At 38.4% G+C, this 14,421-nt stretch overlaps 2 protein-coding genes across 2 annotated transcripts in view; both read right to left on the bottom strand.

Moving 5' to 3' along the window:
* The window catches only part of FAM162A (family with sequence similarity 162 member A), a 41,236-nt gene that overhangs the window by 3,759 nt on the left and 23,056 nt on the right, over positions 1–14,421 (bottom strand). Inside the window, exon 3 of the mRNA XM_019955507.2 lies at positions 12,538–12,646. Within this exon, the coding sequence (XP_019811066.2) occupies positions 12,538–12,646 (109 nt within the window). The remainder of the gene's footprint in view (positions 1–12,537; positions 12,647–14,421) is intronic.
* On the bottom strand, positions 10,119–10,579 carry LOC109555003 (small ribosomal subunit protein uS8-like). The gene has a single exon (XM_070799768.1). The coding sequence runs from the start codon at positions 10,541–10,543 to the stop codon at positions 10,151–10,153; it is 393 nt and encodes a 130-aa protein (XP_070655869.1). The 5' UTR covers positions 10,544–10,579; the 3' UTR covers positions 10,119–10,150.

Raw genomic sequence — 14,421 nt, 5'->3', positions numbered from 1 at the left:
TGTCTCTTGCGTCTCCTGCACTGGCATATGGGTTCTTTACCACCAGCACCACCTGGGAAGCCCATACATTACTTCAATGCATTTAACTGTTAGAGGTGCTATCTGCCAACAATAAAACACACTTTTATGAAAACTGAAAAAAAAAACCACCCAAAACCAAGAAAAATCTCAAACAGCCTAACCAACCACCTAAAAGAACTAGAATATGAAGAACAAACAAAACCATAGCAGAAGAAAGTAAAGATCAGCAAGGAAATAAAATAGAGTTTAAGAAAGACATTGAAAAAAATCATTAAAACCAAGAGCTCATTTTTTGAAAGGATAAAAAAAAATCAAAAAACTTCTGGCTAGGGTAAACAAGAGAAAGGATCCAAATAAGAAATAAAAGGATAAATAATAACCAGTGCCACAGAAATACAAAAAAAAAAAAAAAAAACACCCAACCATTAAGAGTATACTTTAAACAATATATGCCAACAAACTGGATAACCTAGAAGAAATAGACAAGTTCCTAGAAACATACAGCCCAAAAATGAATCAAGCAGAAATAACTAATCTGAACATACTGATCACTGGAATTGAAATAGAGTATGTAGTACTAATAAAACAAAACTCTCTTCAAACAAAAGTCCAGGACCAGATGGCTTCACTGGAGAATTCTACCAAACACAGAACTCACAATGATCTCTCTCAAATTACTCCAAAACATTAAAGAGGGGGGTACGCTCCCAAAGTCATCCCATGAAGCCACCATCACCCTCATACCAGAATCAGACATATAAAAAGAAAACTACAGGCCAATATCTTTGATAACTATAGGTGTAAAAATACTCAACAAAATATTAGGAAACTGGATCCAACAACACATAAAAAGGATCACACACCATGATCAAGTCGGATTCATCCAGGGTCGCAAGCATGGTTCAACATATGCAAATCAATGTGATACACCACGTTAACGAAAGACAAAAACCATGTGATCATTTCAACAGATATAGAAAAAGCATTTGATAAAATTCAGTATTAATTCATGTTAAAAACTCTCACCAAAGTAGGTACAGAGGAAATTTTTAAAAATAATAAAAATGCTTAATAAAAGCATTTATGACAAATCCATAGTCAACCAAATACTCAACAGTGAACAGCTAAAAGTCTTCCCACTAAATTCTAGAACAAGTCAAGGACATTTGACTCACCACTTCTATTTATCATAGTGCAGTCTTGGATTGGAAGAATTAATACTGTTAAAATGGTCATACTACCCAAAGCAGTCTACAGATTTAATGTGATTCCTATCAAACTATGCATACTATTTTTCACAGAATTAGAACAAATAATCCTAAAATTTATATAGAGCCACAAAAGACCCAGAATTGCCAAAGCAATCCTGAAGAGAAAGAACAAAGCTAGGGGCATAACACACCAAGACTTCAGACAATACTACAAAGCTACAGTAATCAAAACAGCATGGTATTGGCACAAAAACAGACATGCAAATCTGTGGAACAGAACATACAAACCCACACACCTATAATCAATTAATCTTGGACAAAGAAGGCAAGAATATACAATGGAGAAAAGTCTATTCAGTAAGTGGTTTGGGAAAGCTAGACAGCCTTATGTACATCAGTGAAGTCAAAACACGCCCTCACACCATACACAAAAATAAACAAACTCAAAATGGCTTAAAGACCTAAATATAAGACATGACACCATAAAACCCCTAGAAGAGAACACAGGCAAAATATTCTTTGACATAAATCTTACCAATGTCTTCTTAGGTCAGTCTCCCAAGGCAAAAGAAAGAAAAGCAAAAATAAATTGGACTGAATTAAATTTATAAGCTTTTGCACAGTAAAGGAAACCACACACAAAACAGAAAGGAAAAAAAAAAAAAAAAAAAACACCCACAGAATGGGAGAAAATATTCACAACTGATGTGATCAACAAAGGCTTAATTTCCCAAATATACAAACAGGACATACAGCTCAATATCTTAAAAACCAACCAATCAAATATGGGCAGAAGACCTAAGTAGAAACTTCTAAAAGAAACCATCAGGCACAGAAAAACACATCAAGAATCATCAAGAAAACCACAATGAGGTATCACTTCAAGCCTGTCAGCATGGCTGACATCAAAAAGACCACAAGTAACAAATGTTGGCAAGGATGCAGAGAAACAGGAAGCCCTCATGCACTGTTGGTGGGAATGAAAACTGATACATCAGTGTCTCTTTTGTTGTCTCGTACCTTGGGTTATTGTTACCATTTTTCTAAATTCCATATATATGCGTTAGTATACTGTATTGATGTTTTTCCTTCTGGCTTACTTGACTCTGTATAATAGGCTCCAGTTTCATCCACCTCATTAGAACTGATTCAAATGGGTGGGAAGATTTGGGAGAATGATATTGAAACATGTAAAATATCATGTAAGAAACGAGTTGCCAGTCCAGGTTCGATACTCGATACTGGATGCTTAGGGCTAGTGCACTGGGACGACCCAGAGGGATGGTATGGGGAGGGAGGAGGGAGGAGGGTTCAGGATGGGGAACACATGTATACCTGTGGCAGATTCATTTTGATATTTGGCAAAACTAATACAATTATGTAAAATTTAAAAATAAAATTAAATTTAAAAAAAATTAAAAAAAAAAAGCAAACAAACAAAAAAAATAATAATAAAAAAAACTGATACAGCCACTAGGGAGAACCATATAGAGGGTCCTTTAAAAACCAAAAAAAAAGTTACTATATGATCTGGCAATCTCACTCCTAAGCATATATCCAGAAGAGACAAAAACTCTAAAAGATACATGCACCCCAGTGTTCACGGCAGCATTTACAACAGCCAAGACATGGATGACACAGTCACACACACACCTATACACATACATAGACACACATGCACACACATAAAATGGAATATTACACAGCTGAAAAAGATAATGGAAGTTGCCATTTGGAGCAACATGAATGGACCTAGAGGTTATCATACTAAGTGAAGTCAGACAGAGGAAGACAAATATCGTATGGTATCACTTAGATGTGGAATATAAAATATGAAATGAACTTACTTACAAAATAGAAATAGATTCACAGACACAGGAAATAATCTTATGGTTACCAAAGAGAATGGAGGGGGAGGGATAAATTCAGTTTGGGATTAACAGATACACACATATATTAGATAAACAACAAGGATCTACTATGTAGCATAGGGAACTATATTCAATCTCTTGTAACATAACAGAAAATAATCTGAAAAAGTATGTATTATGTATAACTGAATCACTTTGCTGTAAACTAAAACACCACACTTAAATCAGCTATACTTGAACTTTAAAAAAAAAACACAGTAAGACTGCACAAATTTAAAGTAGGAAAAATAAGGGGAAAAAAAGTATGAAGATGAAAAATCGAGCCTGGAACAAGGCAAAATAAAGAAAAAAAGCCAAAAAAGGGCAAGACATGGTAATCTACACTTGCCATGGTAGGCCCAGTTTTGGCTCTGTAGATTCACTTTAGCAGCCAGTGCTAAAATGAACCAGTATCTATTTCTCCTTGAGGTTCTTAAGAAAATACTATATGATATAATGACATTCTGAATAATATCCTGACAATGTGCTGTGCTGTGCTTAGTCACTCAGTCATTTCTGACTCTCTGAGACCCCATGGACTGTAGCCCACCAGGCTCCTCTGTCCATGGGGATTCTCCAGGCAAGAATACTGGAGTGGGCTGCCATGCCCTCCTCCAGGGAATCTTCCCAACCCAGGGATCAAACCCAGGTCTCCTGCATTGCAGGTGGATTTTTTTTACCATCTGAGCCACACTGCAATGAGCTTCATAAGGTTCAACACAAAGCGCAGAAAGAAAACAAACATGGGAGAGGTAAACAATGTGCTCTTTATACCCAGCTTTTGCTCTCTGCCTTGAACCAGGAAGAGATTTCAGGATACCTGGCACAGCAGAAAGATCCTTTAGGCAATGCTCCCGTAACATTTATCTTTTAACTAATGTTTTGGTAAAACTGAGTGACAATGAACTTGAGACTGTGCTCTTTGTCAAGTGCCTCCTATAACTGGTCTGCTGAATACAGACCTATGTACCTTGACAGAAAGTTTTGGGTTGGATTACCATTCTTATGTGAAAGCTAAACGGCCTAACAGGGAAGAATCTAAACAGAAGGCTGCTTCACCTTGGTGATTCTGTGGGTAGGCAGTGGGTCCCAGTTCTACTACCTGAGTGTTTGATGAGCATCAGGGCAGGGTATGTGGAGTCCTAATGGGCTCAGGATAGAGAACTAGCCTACTCAGTAGTATGTAGGGAGTGATTATATCTAGATGAATGAATGTGAGTGCTAACTTTTTTTCCCTCCTTATATTACTTTTGAAACTAGAGAGAGGAAAGTACTTCAAAAATGCATGGAAGGAGGTACAGGGTCCAGGGTGTTGCAGATGGTAGGAGAAGAACCCTGAAAGCATATATACACTGATGTAAGAGCTTGGATCCAGTGAGGGAGCAATGTGGATGGAGTCCTCTAGGCACTGAAGGTGGGCCTGCAGGGTGGGAGGAACCAGGGACAACTGCTAAGAACACTGAATTGCTCTATTAAGAGCATCTGAGATCCCACCAGCCACAACTACTCATGTTGACAAATGTTTTATGTGAACTGGTATTTCCAACTGAAGTGTTGTAATCCTCAGGAAAAGTGATGTACTTTCCATTTGAGGGGACATAAAAAAATAAAATGCATTTAAATAAGGCCACAAGGTTGCCCTCCATTCTACAGGGAACAATAAGAACCAGTATGTTAAGCAGTGCCTGTTCAGAATTACCAGCACAAGGGTAAACGGTGGCCCAGGCCCAGAGAAGAGACTGCTAGGGTGACTCGTGAGATCGTGCTTTGGGCTTGATGGTGTCCTGAGACCACCTACAAGTCAGACTATAGCAGGTTTTCCTTAGTAAAGTGTATAAAGCACCTTAATAGGCGCTGAGTACATAATAGGCCATGAGTACATACCAGCCTGATTTCTGCTGGGATATGCACGAAGAAATTACAGTAGAGATAAGAATTTGAAGTCATACTTATTTCCAGCATGCTCTCCCAGAAGAATACAACTGTCACTTGAGCTAAGAAGGACCAAGGCTCTCCTGCTGAAATAATTCTAGTGAATATAATGTGTTATTTAATTTGACAGGCAAAAAGAGAAGGGCGCTGTTAAAGTTGTTGTAAACAGAAAGCAAAACCTACTTATCTTCCTAGAAAAAGATACCCTGAATTAACCCAGAACTTCTTCAATCATGACTTGATTCAGAAGCCAGAAGGCTCCAGAACAATTCCTTACTGGAAGAGAATGAATGTCCAGGAGCTTTGTTCCAAGTACCTGTCTCTGAAGAGGATGATGTCCCATGGGGAGACTGCAACTATTTCTTAGAATCTCTTTTGGCCAAGATGCAAACCATGAGGCAAGAGCAGTGGTTCTCAACTTGGAATGATTCCCAGGTCTGAAATGAACTCTGGGGCTCCTGGGTTGTGTAGCCAGACTCCAGGAATCAGCTCTGCCTACCAGTAGTCTGGTACTAATCCCAGGATCTGCTTCACCTGCCTCTGGGTGGGCAACAGGCTCAGATTTATCAGGACCCTATCACTGGCCAGCAGTGGGCCACCACTAGTGCCAGGGCTCCCCAGGGATCTGCAATCATGTACATACAAATACAATTGGCGACTCAGATAAAAAGAGGCAGCAGAGGAATATGTTCTAGGAGAAGGAATAAGATAAAACCCTAGAAGATGAACTAAGTGGAGATAGCCTACCTACATGAGAAAGACCTCAGAGTAATGATCATAAAGATGAGCAAAGAACTTGGAAGAAGAATGGGTGCACAGAACGAGAAGTTAGAAGTTTTTAAACGAGAAAACACAAAGAATAACCAGATGTGAAAAATACGGTAGCTGAAATGCAAACTACAGTAGAAGGAATCAACAGTAGACTAAATGATACAGAAAAATGGATCACTGAGCTGGGAGACAGAATAGTGAAAACCACTGCCACTGAGCAGAAAAAAATGAAAAGAAATAAGGACAGTTTAAGAGACCTCTGGGTCAACATCAAGCCCATTAAATTCACATTATAGGGGTCCCAGAAGGAGAAGAGCAAGAAAGTGTTTCAGAAATAATTGAAGAGATAATAGCTGAAAAGTTTACTATCCTGAGAAATGAAAGTCATCCAAGTCCAGGAAGCACAGAATCTCATACAGGATTAACCCAAAGAGGAACACACCAAGAATACTGTAATCAAAAATCAAAATGACAAAAATTAAAGATAAACAGAGAATACTAAGAGCAGCAAGAGAAAAGTAACAAATTACATAGAATGACATTCCCACAAGGCTATCAGCTGATTTTCTAGTAGACTCTGCAGGCCAGATGGAAGTGACACGAAATATTTAAAGGAATGAAAGAGAAAAGCCTACAACCAGGAATAGTCTACCCAGCAAGGTTCTTATTCAGACTTGATGAAGAAATCAAAAACTTTACAGACAAGCAAAATCTAAGAGAATTCAGCACCACCAAAGTGGCCTTAACAAGAAATGTTAAACGAACATCTCTAGGCAAAAAAGAAAAGGCCACAGTTACGAAAAAGAAAATTATGGAATGAAAGAGCTCACTGGCAAAGGTAAAGTTAGGAAATCATTCACATACAAAGTTAGTAAAGGTAGGAAATTATACATATACAAAGATAGTAGGGAGATTAAGAGAGACAAGTAGTAAAGATCATCTGTATCTACAGTAAGCAGTTAAGGGATACACAAAACAATCAGATGTAAAATATGGGCTTCCCAGGTGGCACAATGTAAAGAGTCTACCTGCCACGCAGGAAACGCAAGAGACGTGGGTTTGATTCCTGGGTCAGGAAGATCTCCTGGAGAAGGAAATGGAAACCCACTCCAGTATTCTTGCCTGGAGAATTCCAAGGACAGAGAAGCCTGTTGGGTTACAGTCCATGAGGTTGCAAAGAGTCAGACATGACTGAGCTACTGAGCATGCACACATACACACACATGAGATCAAAAACAGTAGTCATTAGGAGAGGAATGTACAAACTCAGGTGTTTTTTTAAAATGTATTTGAAACTAAGAGATGAGCTCCTTAAAACAATCACATATATACGCAGACTGTTACATGAAAACCTCACGGTAACTGCAAACCAAAACTCTATAATAAATATACACACAACAAATAAAAAGGAATACAAAATACACTAATTATACTCATATTAGAAGAGATGAGAACAAAAGAAGAAAGAAAAAAAGACCCACAAAACAAATCCATACTACACATAAAAAACAAACAATAAAGGCTTGTTGTAGAGCATCAGTTCAGTTCAGTTCAGTCACTCAGTTGTGTCCGACTCTTTGCAACCCCATGAATCGCAGCACGCCAGGCCTCCCTGTCCATCACCAACTCCTGGAGTTCACTCAAACTCACATCCATGGAGTTGGTGATGCCATCCAGCCATCTCATCCTCTGTCGTCCCCTTCTCCTCCTGCCCCAAATCCCTCCCAGCATCAGGGTCTTTTCCAATGAGTCAACTCTTTGCATGAGGTGGCCAAAGTATTTGAGTTTCAGCCTCAGCATCAGTCCTTCCAATGAACACCCAGGACTGATCTTCTTTAGGATGGACTGGTTGGACCTCCTTGCAGTCCAAGGGACTCTCAAGGGCCTTTTCCAACACCACAGTTCAAAAGCATCAATTCTTTGGTGCTCAGCTTTCTTCACAGTCCAACTCTCACATCCATACATGACCACTGGAAAAACCATAGCCTTGACTAGATGGACCTTTGTTGGCAAAGTAATGTCTCTGCTTTTGAATATGCTATCTAGGTTGGTCATAACTTTTCCTCTAAGGAGTAAGCGTCTTTTAATTTCATGGCTGCAATCACCATCTGCAGTGATTTTGGAGCCCCCAAAAATAAAGTCTGACACTGTTTCCACTGTTTCCCCATCTATTTGCCATGAAGTGATGGGACCACAGGCCATGATCTTAGTTTTCTGAATGTTGAGCTTTAAGCCAACTTTTTCACTCTCCTCTTTCACTTTCATCAAGAGGTTCTTTAGTTCTTCACTTGCTGCCATAAGGGTGGTGTCATCTGCATATCTGAGGTTATTGATATTTCTCCCGGCAATCTTGATTCCAGCTTGTGCTTCTTCCAGCCCAGCATTTCTCATGATGTACTCTGGATAGAAGTTAAATAAGCAGGGTGACAATATACAGCCTTGATGTACTCCTTTTCCTCTTTGGAACCAGTCTGTTGTTCCATGTCCAGTTCTAACTGTTGCTTCCTGACCTGCATACAGGTTTCTCAAGAGGCAGGTCAGGTGGTCTGATATTCCCATCTCTTGAAGAATTTTCCACAGTTTATTGTGATCCACACAGTCAAAGGCTTTGGCATAGTCAATAAAGCAGAAATAGATGTTTTTCTGGAACTCTCTTGCTTTTTCCATGATGCAGCGGATGTTGGCAATTTGATCTCTGGTTCCTCTGCCTTTTCTAAAACCAGCTTGAACATCTGCAAGTTTGCAGTTCACGTACTGCTGAAGCCTGGCTTGGAGAATTTTGAGCATTACTTTACTAGCGTGTGAGATGAGGGCAATTGTGCAGTAGTTTGAGCATTCTTTGGCATTGCCTTTCTTTGGGATTGGAAAGAAAACTGACCTTTTCCAGTCCTGTGGCCACTGCTGAGTTTTCCAAATTTGCTGGCATATTGAGTGCAGCACTTTCACAGCATCATCTTTCAGGATTTGAAATAGGTCAACTGGAATGCCATCACCTCCACTAGCTTTGTTCCTAGTGATACTTTCTAAGGCCCACTTGACTTCACATTCTAGGATGTCTGGCTCTAGGTGAGTGATCACACCATCATGATTATCTGGGTCATGAAGCTCTTTGTACAGTTCTTCTGTGTATTCTTGCCACCTCTTCTTAATATCTTCTGCTTCTGTTAGGTCCATATCATTTCTGTCCTTTATTGAGCCCATCTTTGCATGAAATGTTCCCTTGGTATCTCTAATTTTCTTGAAGAGATCTCTAGTCTTTCTCATTCTGTTGTTTTCCTCTATTTCTTTGCATTGATCGCTGAGGAAGGCTTTCTTATCTCTCCTTGCTATTCTTTGGAACTCTGCATTCAAATGGGAATATCTTTCCTTTTCTCCTTTGTTTTTCACTTCTCTTTTTCTCCCAGCTATTTGGAAGACCTCCCCCAGCCATTTTGCTTTTTTGCATTTCTTTCCCACGGGGATGGTCTTGATCCCTATCTCCTGTACAATGTCACGAACCTCCATACATAGTTCATCAGGCAGTCTGTCTATCATAAGGAACTATATTCAATATCTTATAATAACTTATAATGGAAAATAATAGATGTGTGTGTGTGTGTATATATATATATATATATATATATATATAACTGAATAACTCTGCTGTATACCTGAAACACTGTAAATTAGATATATGTCAATAAAAAATCTAAAACATTGACAAAAAAGCAGTGAGTATATACATATACATGATTACGTTAAATGTAAATGAACTAAATGCTCCAACCAAAAAATACAGACTGAATGGAAGAAAAACAAGACCCATATATATGCTGCCTAAAGAGACTCATTTCAGATCTAGGGACACATACAGACTGAAAGTGAGAGGATGAAAAAAGGTATTTCATGCATGTGAGTATTGCTACCTAAAGTAGCAATACTCATATCAATCAGACAAAATAGACTTTAAAATACTGTTACAAGTGAAAAAGAGAGACAGTATAATGATCAAGTGATCAATCCAAGAAAACATAACCATTTTAAATATATCTGCACCCAACACAGGAGCTCCTCAATATGTAAGGTAAAAATTAACCGACATAAAAGGAGAAATTGAGAGTAAGACAATATTAGTATGGGACTTTAATATCCCATTTATATCCAGACAGAAAATCAATAAGGAAACACAGACCTTGATAACACATTAGACTAAATGGACTTACTTGATACATTTAGAGTATTCCATATGAAAGCAGCAGAATACAATCTTTCCTTTTCTTTTTTTTTTTTGTCCTCTGAGGCATTTTATTTGTATGTATTACATCCCTAGAAAAAGAATCCAAGGATTTTCCCTCCTGTATGTTTTCGTCTTGCTTCTTCATGGTCCATGATGCCAGCTGAGGTTGTCAGTACAATGAAACCAAACTGACGGGATGGGAGCAGGTTATTCTGCCATTTTTCTAGATCTTTGAGTTGCACATCAAATCTAGGGCTGATCACTCCACACTTATTTAGCCTGCCTGTGAGGTTCACAATAATTTTCCCAGCCCTGTGATCATCAATGATTTCAAATTCGCCAATGTAACTATGCTTCATCATCACTGTTAGAAACCTGACGATGACTTTGGAGCACGGCCTAATAAGGACCTGGCGTTTGCCTCTCTTTTCGGCATTGTTGATACTCTTGAGAGCATCAGCCAGGACATTCATACGCACCATTCTGGCGGCACGGAAAGATGGCGGAAAGAGAGAATACAATCTTTTCAAGTGCACATGGAACATTCTCCACGACAGGTCATATGCTGGGTCACAGAGCCAGTTTCAGTAAATTTAAGAAAACTGAAATCATATCAAGCATCTTTTCCAACCACTATGAGACTAAAAATCAACTATAAGAATAAACTGCAGAAAACACAGACACGTGGAGGCTAAGCAATATGCTACTAAACAACCAATGGATCAGTGAAGAAACCAAACAGAAAATAAAAAAACCTAGAGACAAATGAAAACAAAACCACAACAATCCAAAACCTCTGGGATGCAGCAAAAACAGTTCTAAGAGGGAAGTTTTTAAACAATATAAGTTTGCCTCAGGAAATAAGAAAATCTCAAATAAACAAATTAACCTTACACCTAAAGCAACTAGAGAAAGAACAAACAAAACCAAAAGTTAGTAGAAGGAAAGAAATTATAAACGTCAGAGCAGAAATAAATTAAACAAAGACTAAAAAAAAACAACAGCAAAGATCAATGAAACTAAAAGCTGGTTTTTTGAAAAGATAAACAAAACTGATAAACCTTTAGCCAGACTCATTAGGGAAAAAGAAAAAGTGAGAAGGCCTAAATCAATAAAATCAGAAATGAAAAGGGAGAAGTTACAGCCCACACCACAAAAATACAAAGGATCACAAGAGACTATTATGAAAAACCATATGCAAATAAAATGGGAACCTTGAAGAAATGGACAAATTCTTAGAAAGGTACAATCTCCCAAGACTGAACCAGGAAGAAATAGAATATATTAACAGACCAATAACTAGTATTGAAATTGAACTGTATTTTTAAAACTCCCAACAAATAAAAGTTTAGAACCAGATAGCTCCGTGGGTGAGTTGTAGCAAACATTTAGGGAAGAGTTAACACCTCTCCTGCTGGAACTATTCCAAAAAATTGCACAGGAAGGGATACTTCCTAACTCATTCTATGGGCTACCATCACCCTGATACCAAAACCAGACAAAGATACCAACAACACCAAAAAAATAACAGACCAGTATCATTGATGAACATAGATGCAAAAATCCTCAACAAAATACTAGAAAACCAAATCCAACAATAACTTAAAAGGCCCATACACCATGATCAAATGGGATTTATCCCAGGGATGCAAGGATTTTTCACCACCCACAAATCAATCAGTATGATACACTACATTAGCGAAATGAAGAACAAAAACTATACAATGATCTAAATAGATGCAGAAAAAGCTTTTGATAAAATGTAATATTGGTTATGGTAAAAACTCTCCAAAAAGTGGGCACAGAAAGAACATACCTCAAAACAGTAAAGGCCATATATAAAAAAGCCCACAGCTAACATTACACTAAACAGTGAAAAGCTGAAAGCATTCCCTCTAAGATCAGGAAAAAGACAAGAATGCCCACTCTTGCCACTTTTATTCAATACAGTTTTGGAAGTCCTAGCCATGGCAATCAAAGAAGAGAAAGAAATAAAAGGAATCCAAATTGGAAAGGAAGAAGTAAAACTGTCATTGTTTGCAGATGACATGATACCCATACACAGAAAATCCTAAGGATGCCACCAGGAAAACTACTAGAGTTCATCAGTGAACTGGATAAAGCTGTAGGACCAAAATTAACATATGGAAATGTTGCATTTCTACATGCTAACAAAAAAAATATACAAAAAGAGAAATTAATTTAGTTACTTTCTATAGCTAGGAGAGAAAATCAAACCAGCTGACTTCAGAGTGACTGACAGCTCTTCACTAGGCACTACAGAAGAGCAACGACAATGCACTGATTTTCCAGCACTGTTTTTATTCCAGGTACTTGTCAAGAAGTAAACGTTTAGAAAAGTGGAAACTTTTAAATATGGCTGAAAGGTTTTAAATAGACTCAGAGGAACTGCTTTTCCTTTAAAATAAATTACTGAAAAATAAAAGCTGCTTACAACCCTAAATTCAGCACTCACGAGACAGTCTCTGGAATTTCATCTTCCTTTTTGAAGCGACCTGACCATATTAGAATCTTCTTCTCCCAATCCGTAGGCTTATGCAATGGCACTCTGTGGCTGTAAGTGTCTGAGAAAAACAAGAGAAAATATCTGATTTATATGAGATTGACTCCCAAATTTAGCAACAGAAAAATGCTATTTGTGCTTTTTAGCTATTCACTAAACAGAATTATTGAGAAATCTCAAGTTAATTAGAGCTTTATTTGAATGGAATTTCTTAGGTTGCTCATTTATTTCTTAAATGAAATTCAAAAATTTTCTAAGGACTGAGATGAAATAAAAGCGTTTTTTTCCCAATATAAGCCCCAGCTTATACTGAAAGCTGACAGAACACCATGAACAAAGATACAAAGGTGAGAAGGATGAACTAAGAAGGGAACAGCATGGGAGCCTGTTTGACTTAGGTAGAATTTTTAAGTCTGTAAGGTAAAATCGGATTATAAAAGAACCTGAATGGCAGGCTAAGGCTTTTAGACCTGACTCATGAACTATTGTACTTAGTTTAATCTGCACAGTGGCTGGAAAGAGAAAGGATAGGACAGAGTGGACAAGACCAAATAGGAGATTATAATACAAGCTATTACAATACAAGGGTGAGCTGTTATAGTCTCAACTAGAGTGGTAACAGTGGGAAGAGAGACAAAAAGTCAATCTGAAAGAATTTGGAGATTAACATAAAGACAGATTCATGAAGAACCTCAAACTTGGATGATTAAAACAAAAGCAGTATTGTTAACCAAAATAAGGCAACTGAAAACAACCAGTCAGGAGAGGAAAAAGTACTAATGCCATTTTAGATCTACTGGGTCTAAATTCACGCCATCTGGGTAAGTTTCATTAATGAGTTGGGAGTGGAGACAACCACTGGTGCAAAGAAAGAGCCAGTGAGGATGACAGGCGCAGAAGAGCAGGGGCTGAGCTTTGGTGCATGACCCAGAAAGGACAAAGAAGCAGCAGAGGAAAATGCAGCAGCGGAAACAGGCAGAACCACAGACTATAAAAGAGTCTTTCAAAGGAAGGGGAAGTCATTGAAGACGAGAAGCAGAAAAAGGGGATCACAGAATATCAGAGTTACAAAGGACCTTGGAGATAATCTCATCTAACTTTCATGTACTGCTGACATCTCTCTTGCAGACAGACCATCTCCTTGACTACGTCACCTTTGTTTAAGCTGCACCTTTCACTTAATCAGAAGCCAACAGCAAGAGGAACAGAAAAGTCACTAGGGAAAAAAAATCCATAAAGAACCAAAGGCAAGCAAAGACATTCAGAAGTACAGAAATAGTATTGCTGTAAGGGAGAAGACTCTTGAGAGTCCCTTGGACTGCAAGGAGATCCAACCAGTCCATTCTGAAGGAAATCAGCCCTGGGATTTCTTCGGAAGGAATGATGCTGGGGCTGAGGCTCCAGTACTTTGGCCAGCTCATGCGAAGAGTTGATTCATTGGAAAAAGACTCTGATGCTGGGAGGGATTGGGGGCAGGAGGAGAAGGGGACGACAGAGGATGAGATGGCTAGATGGCATCACTGACTCGATGGACGTGAGTCTGAGTGAACTCCAGGAGTTGGTGATGGACAGTGAGGCCTGGTGTGCTGCAATTCATGGGGTCGCAAAGAGTCAGACACAACTGAGCGATTGAACTGAACTGAACTGAACTGAATCTTTTAGCACTTGGTATTTTCTCTATAGCTTATTTTTACTTTATGTACTACATGCTCATTAAAGACAATTCAGAAAGTACAGATGTAAAAAGAGAAAAAGATAAAAACCATGCTTAATTCTCCTCTCATAGTATGAGCACTATCTTTATTTTGGTATGTTTCCTAAATCTTATCACCATAC

The sequence above is a fragment of the Bos indicus genome, chromosome 1 (assembly GCF_029378745.1).
Source record: "Bos indicus isolate NIAB-ARS_2022 breed Sahiwal x Tharparkar chromosome 1, NIAB-ARS_B.indTharparkar_mat_pri_1.0, whole genome shotgun sequence".
NCBI classification, from domain to species: Eukaryota; Metazoa; Chordata; class Mammalia; order Artiodactyla; family Bovidae; genus Bos; species Bos indicus.
This window is presented reverse-complemented; position numbering and strand designations above follow the sequence as displayed.